We start from the raw sequence: 13,375 nt of genomic DNA, 5'->3' as shown, positions 1-13,375 counted from the left end.
ACTACAGTCAGGGGGGTGCTGAGGAATGGTCTGGAAGGGGGTTGCGATTGGGACATTGGCGCTCTAAAGTTGGTGTGCCCTTATAGGGTTGCAGAGTCACAAGGAGTGCCTGTCAGTCACAATGAGAGCTTCGCTGATAGCTTGTATAGCTGTTAGACAGCATAACCCAGCACCACAGCTGTGCATTGCCTTTGCCATCAGCAGCTGCCATGGTGCCCCACTGCACCCACATATGCTCATATTTAAAGCCATTTGGGATGCTGTTTGCAACTTGCTGTCCATTCACAGTTTAGATTAGGCATGTTAAATTCATTTCATTGTGGGACACATACAGCCCACTTTGATCTTCAGTGGGCTGGACCAGAGAAAGACATTTACCTAAACATTTAATCCCTGAGATGTCTTTAATGCAATTTTAACAGTGTGTCTCAATTTTTCCACATCACAAACACATTTAAAATGGACTTCTTGTAAAAGAAAAGAAAAGAAAAGAAAACTAATAAAAGAAAAAACAAAAAACAAAAACAAAAAAAAAACCCAAAACAAATTTATATAGTATATCACAGAAACAGGAACTTTTCTGCAATTTAATTGTTTATCTATTACTTAACTACTTTCGTATAATATGAATGGCTATGGGGGAGATTTTTATCAATAGGAAAAGTTGTAAAAACTAATGAAAATACAGTCAAAAGTTCAAAATCTGTGTACTCATTCACATTTCACAATCAGAGTGGTGTCTTTACTGGGCTGGGCCTGGTTTAGCTCATACCTTCATACACTTCTGAATTTGTTCTGGGCTATTAATAAATTTATTGATTAATACATTCACCAAACAGAAATTCTGGAGGGAAACCCATATGCTGCCTTATTTACACATCTATATATGCATATTGTCAGAGTTTAGATTACCTTTTCTTTATTTGCATAATGCATATTGCAGACCAACTTACTAGGAATGTCTAGAACTTTCCATTTAATTTCCTGATTTTCATTTGTGGATTGCAAACAGAATATGCCATCCAAAGTATTTGGTGATAGAGAGAGACTTATAGTGAAGCAAACTGAATTTTGACTATGCTCTGTGGCCACTGGCCAAACTTAAATTCTCGCAGAAATCATAAGCTTCCCTATAACACATTAATATGTGTATGCAAAGACACAGTGTGTTGATGAGAGCTTGTGATGGTTTAGCAAGAGGTTGCAAAAACCCATTCATCCCATAACACTTGGAATAGGCTGCACTTACATGTAAAAAATAATTAAAGTCAGACTTGTGTAAGACAGACGACTAGAATACTCTGGTCCGATCTGAGCGGTAATGGCTTTACTTACCAGAGGAGGGCAGTGTATCGCACTTTCTAGGGATCAGTTACATAATCTAAATGTTTCCAGCTGGTAGCAGACGTTACTAGAAGCTGAATACTCATGTACCTCAGTGTAAACTGATGAAAGAGAGAAGCCAAATTTCTCGGTGTTCCACTATTCTGTTTGAGTAAGACAGTGAGTCAGTCCTTTTTTTAATGAAATGGAAGAATGAGAATAATAGCAATGTTTCTGGAACTTAGTGCCAGAAGGTAGTTTTTACATCCTGGGATGGTTCTTACTTTGGTGCTTTGATTACAGAAGTGACCATGAGTTTCAGTCTTGGTTTTCTGTTTCAGAACTTTCTGTCTTTGCCTTGACTATGGAAGATTTTATTGCACAGAGAGATTTTCCCCCTTTGTTTTTATTTACTAATAATATTTATTTTGTTTACTCTGTTTATACTCAATTGAAAGCTTTTTCACCATAGGTTTTCTTATTATTACATAGAATTTTTATTTGTATTCATTCAAAATAAATATAATTTATTTATTGCTTTGGTGGTCCATAAAAGTTGTAAAAAAACATTGATTTTAGCAATAAAAAATATTAAATAACAGCGAGTTATTTTAAGTCGATGTGTTTATTGTTTAAATTAATCGCGTTTTACACGCGCATACACTTCTGTTTTTCTGCTGGACTCTATAATTCACTGTACGCATGGCTGCGACCGCAACGGTTCAACGCATGCGCTCTCGCTGACATCCGGGGCCAGGACAAGGATGAACGGCGATTTCCAAGATGGCGGCGGAGGGAGGAGGGAAGGAGATGAACGAAATTAAAACTCAGTTCACCACACGAGAAGGTGTCTACAAACTCCTCACTCACTCTGAATACAGCCGCCCGAACAGGGTGCCTTTCAACTCGCAGGGCTCCAATCCCGTCAAGGTCTCCTTCGTCAATGTAAACGACCAGTCCGGCAACGGCGACAGGATCTGTTTCAATGTGGGCCGGGAACTCTACTTTTATATCTACAAAGGCGTGAGAAAGGTAAACAGTACTGAGCGAGGAGGCAAAGTAACCGCTGTTCGGGAGCAGTCCGTTAATTTGACATATTTAAATGCGTTGCAAACCAGCTGTCAGCTCTCTCGGCTTCTGTTATTTAAGTGCGCAGATTATCAAGAGAAGGCCATGTAGCAAACCGAGCTAAGTTAGAGACTGATTAGCATTCTTAGCTAACATCGCCACAGTTGTTTTTGTTGTTGTTGTTGCTTCGATTAGATTTGTGCGCCCTCCAAGGTTCACTAGTTAATTCGGCGAAAAGCTGTGACATGAAATTACCCAGTGAACTGTGCTATACGAGAAAAGGCTTCTCCTGTTCTGTCATGTCATGTGGTGTTTGTTTATCCTCGTTTCTTTACGTGGAAAGTGCACCTCTACACTGTCGGTGGCAATACAGACAGGAAACAACTTTGTTGTTCCTGTTAAAGAAGCCACTGACTGCATGTAAGCTTTAGACTTTGTAAGCTGTGGGCATGGAAGTGAACAGTGTTGTTTTTCATGGTGTAATGATGTGTGCACGCTACTGTCAGGACTGGGTTGTGATGCAATGTGATCCACTGTTTAGGTTGCGTGCAGTGGTGATGTCATTGCAGCAAGACACGTTTAAGCAGAGATGGTGACTGTGACAGCGGTGATCATGCTGGTCATGTGCTTGACCCGTAAGCTGGGTGTAGCGGCCAAGCATCCTAATAAGGACTCACACTTGTGTTCGTGTTTTGGTTTTCCACGAAAACTCTAACATTGCATATTGACGTTAATGTTAGAGCTGTTCTTCTGTCGTCTTTAACAAAAGTAAAGTGCAAAGAGGAACACTTATTTTGGATAATTCTAAGTTAATATGGTGTACTACCCTGCAAAGGGCAACCTTTAGGTTTGAAAAGTTATGAAGTCTGTTATTTGACAGCAAGTTAAGCTACAGAATTGTGTGGTTCGATTTTACATTTTTTGAACCCTGAGGCTAGTGTTTGACGTTTCCTTATGATTAAAAAAATCTTCAAATTGACTGAGCAACCGTAAAACTGCAATGTCAAAACATTTAACAACACTGCTGTCTATGGAAAAGAGATCCTAGAGAAAATTTTCGAATAGTGATAAAAATGCTGATACTTTTGCTACTTAATCAAAACTGCAGGGAGTAAATATTAGCCATTATAACTGTTTGCCAGTAAACAGCAATGTTAACCTGTTGATACAACAAAATTGAACCAGAGTAAATGCTGCATTAGCTTTAGGGACAGCATTTGTATTCAGGTTCATTTTCCTGATGTAGGGACGTCTCGGGTGGTTTTTAACATCAGCAATTCTCAAAACTTCCTCATCAAGTTTTGGAATCCCAGAGCACGGACTGAATTAGTGCAGCCACACACACACACACACACACACACACACACACACACACACACACACACACACACAAAACCCCGTTCAGCTATCTTAGTGAGGACCTTCATTGACATAATGGTTTCCCTAGCCCTTTATCCTAACCCCAACCATTAAAAATGATGCCTAACTCTAACCCTTACCCTAAACCTAACCATAGCCTAATTGTAACCCTGACACTAAAACCACATTTTGAGCCTCAAAAAGGCCTTCAAACTTGTGAGGACCAGTGTGTGTGTCCTTACAAGTGACTGTTGGTTCTCACAAGTATAGTAGAATGCAGATTTCGGTCCTCACAAAGATAGCTAACATAGATGGATAACACACACATTACAAGGTGAAGGCCTGACTATCTCAATTATTTTGGGGTTAAATGTCTTGTTCAAAGACCCAGTGATGTGCATGAAGAAGGCGCTAATGGTCAAACCACTAATCTTACAATCAATGGGATTGCCACTTAACATCTCAAAGTTTTTCAGCCATATACAGGACAGTGGGTAAAAGAAATTGAAGCACAGCAACACATTTTGCACAGTTTCAGATTAGTGACAGATAGATCAAAATCACCATTTTGTCTGTTGACAAAAGTGAGTAAAACATTTGTCACCTGAAACCCTAACCAGGGTATGTCAGGATGACAAGTCACAGTGAGTTGTTGTACATAAAGTTTATTGTTCAAGGATTAGACAGATCCACTGCAAACAGTTGGGATCAAGCAAGTTTTGTTTGAGGTATTTATTTCTCTTTAAACTTAATATTAGCAGCTGAACATCCCTGGTAATATGTCTTCTGTGTCTAACCCAGGTGGAATATGAAGCATCCTTGTATAAATGATTTATGACAGTCTAGCCACAGCATCATCGTAGCACTTGTATTGTCAGGCAGCCATAGATGCTTATTTTATCTCATTTTATTTTGAGCTGCCTTTTTGACAACACTGATACCTTTAGAAGCGTTGCAACTCCTAACCTTTCTCTCTGACTTGTTTTATGCCCCAAAATAGACCTGAAGAAAGCGATAGACATGAAGCTATCACAAATGTTAGATTTGCATTAGTCAGGCTTTGTTGCTCTTTCTTTCTATTTCGGAATAATGACTTTCTACATGTAACAACATATCACAGTTTCTTTAATTTATTTTTAGTCATGTCAATGTGTTTGTAATTGCAGGCTGCTGATCTTAGTAAGCCCATAGACAAGAGGATATACAAAGGAACGCAGCCTACGTGCCATGACTTCAACCCCCTCACAGCTACAGCAGAGAGTGTCTCTCTGCTGGTGGGCTTCTCAGCTGGCCAGGTGCAGCTCATAGACCCAATAAAGAAGGAAACCAGCAAACTCTTCAATGAGGAGGTGGGTAGCAGTTATCATTGTTTTGAAGACAACTTGCCTCTCTTGAGCCTTGTACTATGAAGAAGGATTTGAGGCTTAGTAATGTAACTTCGGGTTTAACCCTGGATTTTCAGTGTTCCAAATGTGGTCCACTACTTACTAGGGTACATCGCCAACATAATTTGTACCGTAGACCTAATCTGCTCTACAGGTTATGTTTGACGTAAGAGATAAACAGGTATGTTCAGTTTTCTGGAATGAAGCATCACCATTCCTGGATGATCCTTGTGATCCAAGTGTGTAGTTAGTTAAAGGTTGTAAAAAAAAAAAAAAAAAAAAAAGAAAATCTAAAATCTTTGTTTTTCTCTGGTGAGCATTAGTAATAAATATAAATTCTTCCTTTTGTCCAAGCTATCTGTAAGTCATTTTAAAACTTTTATTGTACTTTGAATAGACTAAACTTTATTAATATTGCTTTTTCAGTCTAGCTGGCCAAAGAAGATGAAGCTCACACATAATCAAGCAGCATCACGAATGCTTCGAAACAAAGGAACTTTATTTTTGGTTTATGAAGAGTTTCCCCTCTCATCGAAGAGGTTTCGTAAAATTCTAAAACAACTCATGGAGAATCTCAATGACTTAATCCCTAGTGGGGGTTGTCCTGAGGTCTTGTGAGCCATTGTTAATTATGTGAGTTGTCACATGAGCCAAGGTGTGAAACAAGGCTTTGGTTATTATTGTAATCAGGGCCAAGGTGGGAATCCTCTATGAGTCTTTGCCTCACTTTATCATAATATGAGGTATTTGGTGTTGTCCTGTCCTTTTCCTGTTGAGGTGGCTCTGTTATGTTGTGTAATGCATTTGTGGAGTGAGTGTTTGGTTCCTCCCATGTAAAAATCTGAACACTGCTTACTGAATTACACTGTGTTGTTTAGCTTATGTTAGAGTATTTTAGCCTTGGAATGTGCCAGTTTTTGTCTTGAGGGTTTTCCATGGTGAAACGTGTACTAGGATGTTAATGGTTGGAGAACATTTTTTGGAACTTATCTAAAAAAACTTGCCACATACTGGACAACAGTGTATTTCCCTTTGTTGTTCTCTATCCCTGGTGGATGTCTGAGGTTTGTTCTGGTGCATTTATTCTCATATTAATAAGGTGTCTCCAAAAGTTGATTCTGTTCATCTGGACGTAGCGTTTTCAGTGGGAGAAACGCTTCATCACTGATTAAAGTAGCTTCTTCAGTCTCAGCTGACTGCAGGTTTCCCCAATCTTATAAACAGTACATTTGCATAATGACTGAAACGACCTCCCAGCCCATTGTTCCTTCAGTGGGCTGGTTTCAGTCATTATGCAGGCTTCTGCTTTATAGGTTTTCTATTGTGACACAGGTGTCATCTGCCCATCTGATCTCTGAAGGCGATCAGACAGTGTTACTTTTCACTTCCTCTATGCAAAAATTGGTTACACTGGGGAAGCCATGGCGCATATTTAGTCTGTAGCAACCTTCATATTTGAATTATATGGTGGCTCATTTTCACAAACCACAAAAGATACCAGTTGCCTTCTTCTCAAGCAGTCCAGACTCCCATGACCTGGACATTCTCTGACTGAGATAACTACATAGACATATTTAGATGACTCTTTTTTTTTTTTTTATTGTACTTTTGTCTCAAACACACAAACTCTCTGGTGTAATAGCTTTAGCCCTGATGCGCATGTGTGTGCGAGTGTGTGTTCATGCACGTGTTAGTTTAATTTTTAAGCCTCTATTATGTCTTTAAAATCTATTTTTATAATACCATAGTGTATATCACTCTGCTTCCCTTAGTCTTACCCCATTTCTGATTGGTCATATTCTTTCATATGAACATCCTCATAGCTAGATCGAGAAACCTGACTTAGCATGTTGTTAATCACCTTTGTGTGACCCCTTAGCTTGACTGCTGATTTTGGGGTAAGTGGTGACAAATAGAAAAAAGGTGTCATGGATATGATGAACTTTCATTGTACAGGCTCCCAATAATATGTTTATCAGAATCAGAATACTTTATTAATCCTTAAAGAAATTGTGTTTATGTTTGATCTAGTCCACTAGCTGACCTGTCTCCTTGTTTTTTGCTTTGTTTTTCCTTTTTTCTATTCTTCTCTTTCCAGAGACTTATCGACAAGTCGAGAGTAACATGTGTGCGATGGGTTCCTGGTTCAGAGAGCCTGTTTCTTGTGGCTCACTCCAGTGGCAGCATGTACTTGTACAATGTGGAAAACACCTGTGGCACCACAGCACCTCACTACCAGCTCCTTAAGCAGGGTGAAAATTATGCTGTGCATACCTGCAAGAGCAAATCGGCTCGTAACCCTTTACTGCGGTGGACAGTGGGCGAAGGGGCGCTCAATGAGTTTGCTTTCTCCCCAGATGGAAAGTTTCTAGCTTGTGCGAGCCAGGATGGCTTCCTGCGGGTTTTTGGCTTTGATGCCGCAGAGCTACACGGAACTATGAAGAGCTACTTCGGTGGCTTACTGTGCGTGTGCTGGAGCCCCGATGGACGGTATATTGTGGCAGGAGGGGAGGACGACCTGGTGACGGTTTGGTCATTTTTGGACTGTAGAGTCATTGCACGAGGGCATGGCCACAAGTCATGGGTGAGCGTGGTGGCGTTTGACCACTGTACCACCAGTGTTGAGGATGGCGACTTGCCTGCGGAGTTTAGTGGCAGCGACGAGGACTTTCACGAGCAGAATCACTTCAGTGCAGGCAGAGACAGAGCAAACAGTTCTCATTCTCGGCTTTCTAAGAGAAACTCTACGGACAGTAGACCGGTTAGTGTGACCTACAGATTTGGCTCAGTGGGACAGGACACCCAGCTGTGCCTGTGGGATCTCACAGAGGACATTCTCTTCCCTCACCTCCCTTTGTCCCGCACTCGAACACACACTAATGTTATGAGTGCCACAAGCCCTCCAGCAACAGGACAACCTCCTTCTACTCTGTCCACGACCACCAGTTCCGGTGGCACCAACAGTAAAGACAATTTGAGCAATAGTAGCACTAGCGGCAACCCAACTAACTCCCTCCCCGGCACCTTGCCTCGGTCCAATAGCTTGCCTCACTCCTCAAATCCAGCGGGGGGCAGCACCCCCAACAGTAACACAGGCAGCAGCAACAGCAGCAGCAGCACCACCGCCACAACCAAGGCCAACAGCATCATTGACAGCGCTTTCATCGCCACCAGCGTCAGCAAGTTTGCAACACTGTCGTTACACGACTCGCGGAAGGAGCGCCACGAGAAGGACCACAAGAGAAACCACAGCATGGGTCACATCAGCAGCAAGAGCAGCGACAAGCTAAACCAGCTCAGCTCGTCAAAGATGGCGAAAGCTGACGCTGCTAAGACTTTAGGCACTACTCTGTGCCCACGCATGGAGGAGGTGCCGCTCCTGGAACCGCTGGTGTGCAAAAAGATAGCTCACGAAAGACTCACTGTGTTAATCTTCCTGGAGGACTGTCTGGTAACAGCCTGTCAGGAGGGTTTCGTTTGCACCTGGGCTAGGCCTGGGAAAGTGGTGAGTGACGGGCCTCATGAGAATACTCTCTTGTGACACTTTAAAGTTATGTTTTGTTGTTGTTGTTGTTGTTGTTTTGTTTTTGAGTAATTCTTGCATTCAGGAGCAGTTGGGTTTGGGTTTGTTTGGGTTTGAGTTCACACCTCATATATATATATATATATATATATATATATATATATATATATATATATATATATATATATATATATATATATATATATATATATATATATATATATATATATATATATATATATATATAATAAACCTGCATCATTTTTGATTATAAATAGGACAGTTTGTTTAAAAAAAAAAAAAGAGAGCGCAAACCTCACGGCCTCACTGTTCTACCTCTCGTGTTACATTTGAGTAAAAACCTTTATTATCAATGTGTGTTATCTGTCTCTCCACAGGGATTGCTATCATCTCAAAACAACCCAGCCAATTCCCCCAGTGGAACAGTAGTATAGTCGATGCTGGTGCTGCTAATAACAGCTCCACGCAACAGAGACGTGGGGACGACCACGACCGAGGCCCTGCAGCGCTTCTTCACACACAGTCACACATCACATGACCTCGAGTGTTTCCTTTCATTCTCATCACTACAAGCACCCAGATGCTCTCTTTGTGTTACTGTTCATGTTAAGAATTTTGGCCAAGGCCAGAGTTAGAAACTTGACCCCCTTTGTTTTGTGTGTGTGTGTGTGTGTGTGTGTGTGTGTGTGTGTGTGTGTGTGTGTGTGCGCGCGCGTGCGCCTGTGTGGGGGAGGTGGAGTGGGTTTAAAGGGTGCTATTGGAAGTTAGATGGCAAGTTTTAAATCATCCAGGAGGCTTATGGGAAGGTTTGACTGGCTTCATTATTGCATCTATGCTCATATCAGAACGTGTCTAGTCTAACAATAACAAACTAATCCCCCAATCTCTTGTGCCTGTAAATCTTCAAAGACTAGATACGGTGTAAGCATTTGTGATGATGCCTCAACCTGACCTTTTTGTGTGGGTTTAATTAAATCCCTTTTTAAAAAAAAAAAGAAAAAAAAAAGAAAGAGATAAAATAAATGTAATATATTCACAGATAAAGGGAATAAGATGAGGAACTGTTTTGGAGCGACAGCAGCATATCCCCAAAGCGAAGTCTCTTATTTTTCACCTCCTGGGTGATTCCTTGTGCAGTCACGGTTGTCAAACACCTGCCCAAGAGAGACTGCCTTTTACTTCCTTTTGAAACGTTTTTAAGTCCGAGTTGTCAAACTCAGGAGTTTATTTGCACAGTTTTGTTTTTCTTTCATTCTTTTTCTTCCCTTGTATATTTTGAACTCATGAGGGTGGAACAAGTTTTTCAAAACGCTTTGAAAGCACTTGGGGAAACGGCTTGTTATCGTTCTGTCTCAACGCTGGATGCTGCAATCATAGTTTTTTATATAAAAAAAAATTGTTTGCACTTAATAGTTAGAGGAGTATGGCTTTACATTTTGGAGTGTGTAAGGACTCCTTGACAAGGTTGTTATATAAATAGAATTTAAAAAAACAAACTTTGTATCTATTGAGCATTTATTTTAATATTGTTTCGGATGAAATGGGCTCTGTAATATATGTAAATATTGTACATCAGTGATTTATGAGTGAAATGATCATATTACATTAATTGAAAATCCTCATTTCAGAAAATAGTGATATTTCTAATACAGAAAATCTATACCTAATATTAAAACAAATCTTGAATATGCAGGTGAAAATGTTTCTTTTCTGTTGTACATAGAGAAATTTCAGGTGTATTTTTATTAATGAAACGTTTGGTATAGGAAATGTCTATCCTTTTGTCTAACAGGTAGTGCTGAATGCTAGCTAGCCTGTCGCTGCAGATTCCTTTTACTACGTAGACAGGTAGGCGCAGAGGCAGTGGTCTATAATTCAGCCATCACTTCGAGCTCAGGTAAACCACAGGAAGACCAACGCTGGCATAGTTCTCCTCACCCATAGGCAGCAGTCCCATCCGTCATAATACTTGTGAAACTCACTTTAACAAATAAGACTGACAACCTTGTTCTGCACACAGGACTGAAATCTGTGACTTCTGTTATATTGCCAGTAACTGATGCTGAACTTGTGAACAAACTTGACACTGTGTTGAATTACCAGCTGACATGCGTCAGCACTGGTGGTGTTGGGGGGGGGGGGTTAGGTGCTTGAGGTGAGGGGTGCTTTTTCAGGCACCCACACAGAACTAAGGATTTTAACAGTGGGAGCCTTTTCCTCCATGTGACGCCTATTAAAACAGCTTTGACAGACTACCTGTTCTGTTTGTGTTCACTGTTTATTTACACATGAAACTACGCGTTCATGCAACACTTATTAGTTGGACATGCAACCTCCATGCTTTCTTCTGCCTGGTTAAGCGGTCAGGCTCAATACAATGTGAATTTCTTACATTGTTAACCTTTACTTTTATCGCATAGCGAAAGAAGTATTACATTTTTTCACTTCATAATGAAGGACTAGCACAACTAATAATTTCCCATGATGGCTTGGTTCCAGGGCAGGGTTCTAGGGCAAACTCATTTGACATTGTGAGCCACTTTGATCTAAAGCAACCTGGATGAGTAAAATTCCCTTTTCTTTCGATTTAATTGCAGAGATATCTTATAAGCTTTGCAATTGTAACAACATCTCAGTTTTTCAACACGACAAAGAAATCCTGCTGCGGTAAATGAATGAAATCTGGCTTAAATAGTGAGAAATAAATGTGTAAGATAGCAGGAAAACTTCTGGTTGCTCATCACACAGACTGTCCTGTCATTGCAAAACAAAGCTTTTGTTTATTCACTGCAAATGTCCCTTTTTGTGGACCAATTCTAAAAAACAAAACCAAATAAAGAGACATTTCTGAAATAATTTGTGAGAAAATAGGAAGATTTCTGTTATTTAAATGTTAATGAATTACTCTGGTGTAGCATGAACGAATGAACAGCCATGGGGGAGGTTTTTATTAGCAGAAGAATCTGTGAAACTTACGAAAACACAGTTAAAAGTCAAAAATTGATGCCCTCCTTCACATTTTCCAAAACCATCCAGTGGACCGAATTTACCGTGTGAATTCTGGCCCCCGGGCCTTAAGTTTGACACACCTTATATAGGAGATTTCTAAAATTTCCTTTTACTTCATTTTGAGAATTACCTCCCTGACCACTGAAGTATTAGTATTGCAGCTAACCAGCAGGTGGCAGTCTTGTTCAGGCAAATGAGAGCTTTTGGAATGTTTTTTCAATAACAATCACTTGATCAAACGGGGAAATTGCTGTCTATGTGATATGTAGCCTATATCCTGTTGTCTCTCCCTTGGTCTCCCATCACAAATGTATTGCTTCCACTTCATATATATTTTATATTCAAAGAGCAGAATAAAACTGCCTCTCCATAATTTATGAGCTACTTTTAGGAGAAACACAAGCACTCATAGCCATTAAACCGGCAGCCTGTGGCATCGCTGTTATGTGAGGGGAAAAAAAGGTGTGATCAGCAGGATAGACTGGCACAATCATCCCGTCAGGCTGTCACTAAAACAGCTCTGACTGCATTACTGATCTCTTCTGGGCTGGCAACATCAATCTTGAGCAAGTGTCAATCAGAATTAGTGAGATATTTACATTTAAAAAACAAAAACCCCACTGATTGTAATATATGTGCTATTATTGTGCTTTCTGTGCTGTTTACAAACCCTATCACCTTTGAATGGCAATCAAACTACAGTAGCGTCGAGCACAGGCTTGAAAAGAGCTGCATCTATCTTACACCTTCAGGGAAATGGGCCCTCTTTGATAGGTATTCAATAGCTTGAAAACGAATCCCACTGCACAATCCCTCTTTGACCATCTTTTCACACTGATGCAATTCCCTCGTCTGCATGTCTCCATATATTGACCCAGAGTTTTGTTTACCTTCAATGTGTGCAACGTCTATGAATGATTAATATTGCCTCTCGGGGGCTAGAAGCCCAGACTGAGCAACATTTCATGTGATGCAGAAACTTGACATCTTAAGATACTGTGAGAAGGGAGGGAGGGGAAAAAAATTAATTCATGCCTTTATGTCAGTGATAGATTTGAACGTACACGTCTAGTCAAGTTGGGGAAAGGATCACATTAATCTAGTTTAATTTTCAAGCTCTGCAGGGATGTTTATTTAACCCGCTGCTAAGACCTGTGGTTAGTTTAGACATTAAAGAATGAGTTATATTACAAAGTCGGGATAAGAGGGTGACAAATTAAATGCAACATGGAATACAAAGTTGCTTCATTAGGATGGCTGTATTGACAATTGGCCTGGATTCTAGAGTGGATAGGCAGTTTTTTCCTCTGTGCCTTTTCAACTGCAATTTAGATAACTGTGTATCGGGAATTTTTAGGAGGGGGAGAGGTATGGATAATGGTCTTGGGCTGTACAGACCTTAAATCCAACACATAACAGTTTCTAACGCTCCAATGTCAGCTAACCATTAGTCACCACGTATCAAGAACAATGTGCCACTTCTTCTATTCTCAGTTCTATTCTAAGCCATGCTTCCCTTGTGGTACAGGCCCAATTTCTGAGTATGCACCATGGGAACAGCTGCACAATTTGCCAGTTGCATGACCTCAGAGAAGCAGCAGCAGTATGACTGCATGTCTTCACACTGCATTATGAATTGAAGTTTACTAATAAGAAATTAACAGGAACTGCTTACCCTGCAGAGATT

General features: G+C 40.4%; 1 protein-coding gene across 1 annotated transcript; it reads left to right on the top strand.

Moving 5' to 3' along the window:
* Positions 1–2,075: 2,075 nt before the first annotated feature.
* Positions 2,076–9,689, top strand: wdr20b (WD repeat domain 20b). Its single transcript, XM_085382322.1, has 4 exons — positions 2,076–2,355; positions 4,917–5,099; positions 7,234–8,640; positions 9,057–9,689. Exons 1-4 carry the CDS (start codon positions 2,107–2,109, stop codon positions 9,111–9,113), a joined length of 1,896 nt encoding a protein of 631 aa, XP_085238448.1. The 5' UTR covers positions 2,076–2,106; the 3' UTR covers positions 9,114–9,689.
* The last annotated feature ends 3,686 nt before the right edge of the window (positions 9,690–13,375 follow it).

This window comes from Rhamphochromis longiceps, linkage group LG15 (assembly GCF_057381845.1).
Source record: "Rhamphochromis longiceps isolate RC_006_pf linkage group LG15, R_longiceps_female_GT1.1, whole genome shotgun sequence".
NCBI lineage: Eukaryota > Metazoa > Chordata > Actinopteri > Cichliformes > Cichlidae > Rhamphochromis > Rhamphochromis longiceps.
The sequence above is the reverse complement of the archived record's forward strand: the minus strand, read 5'-3'. Positions and strand labels throughout refer to the sequence as shown.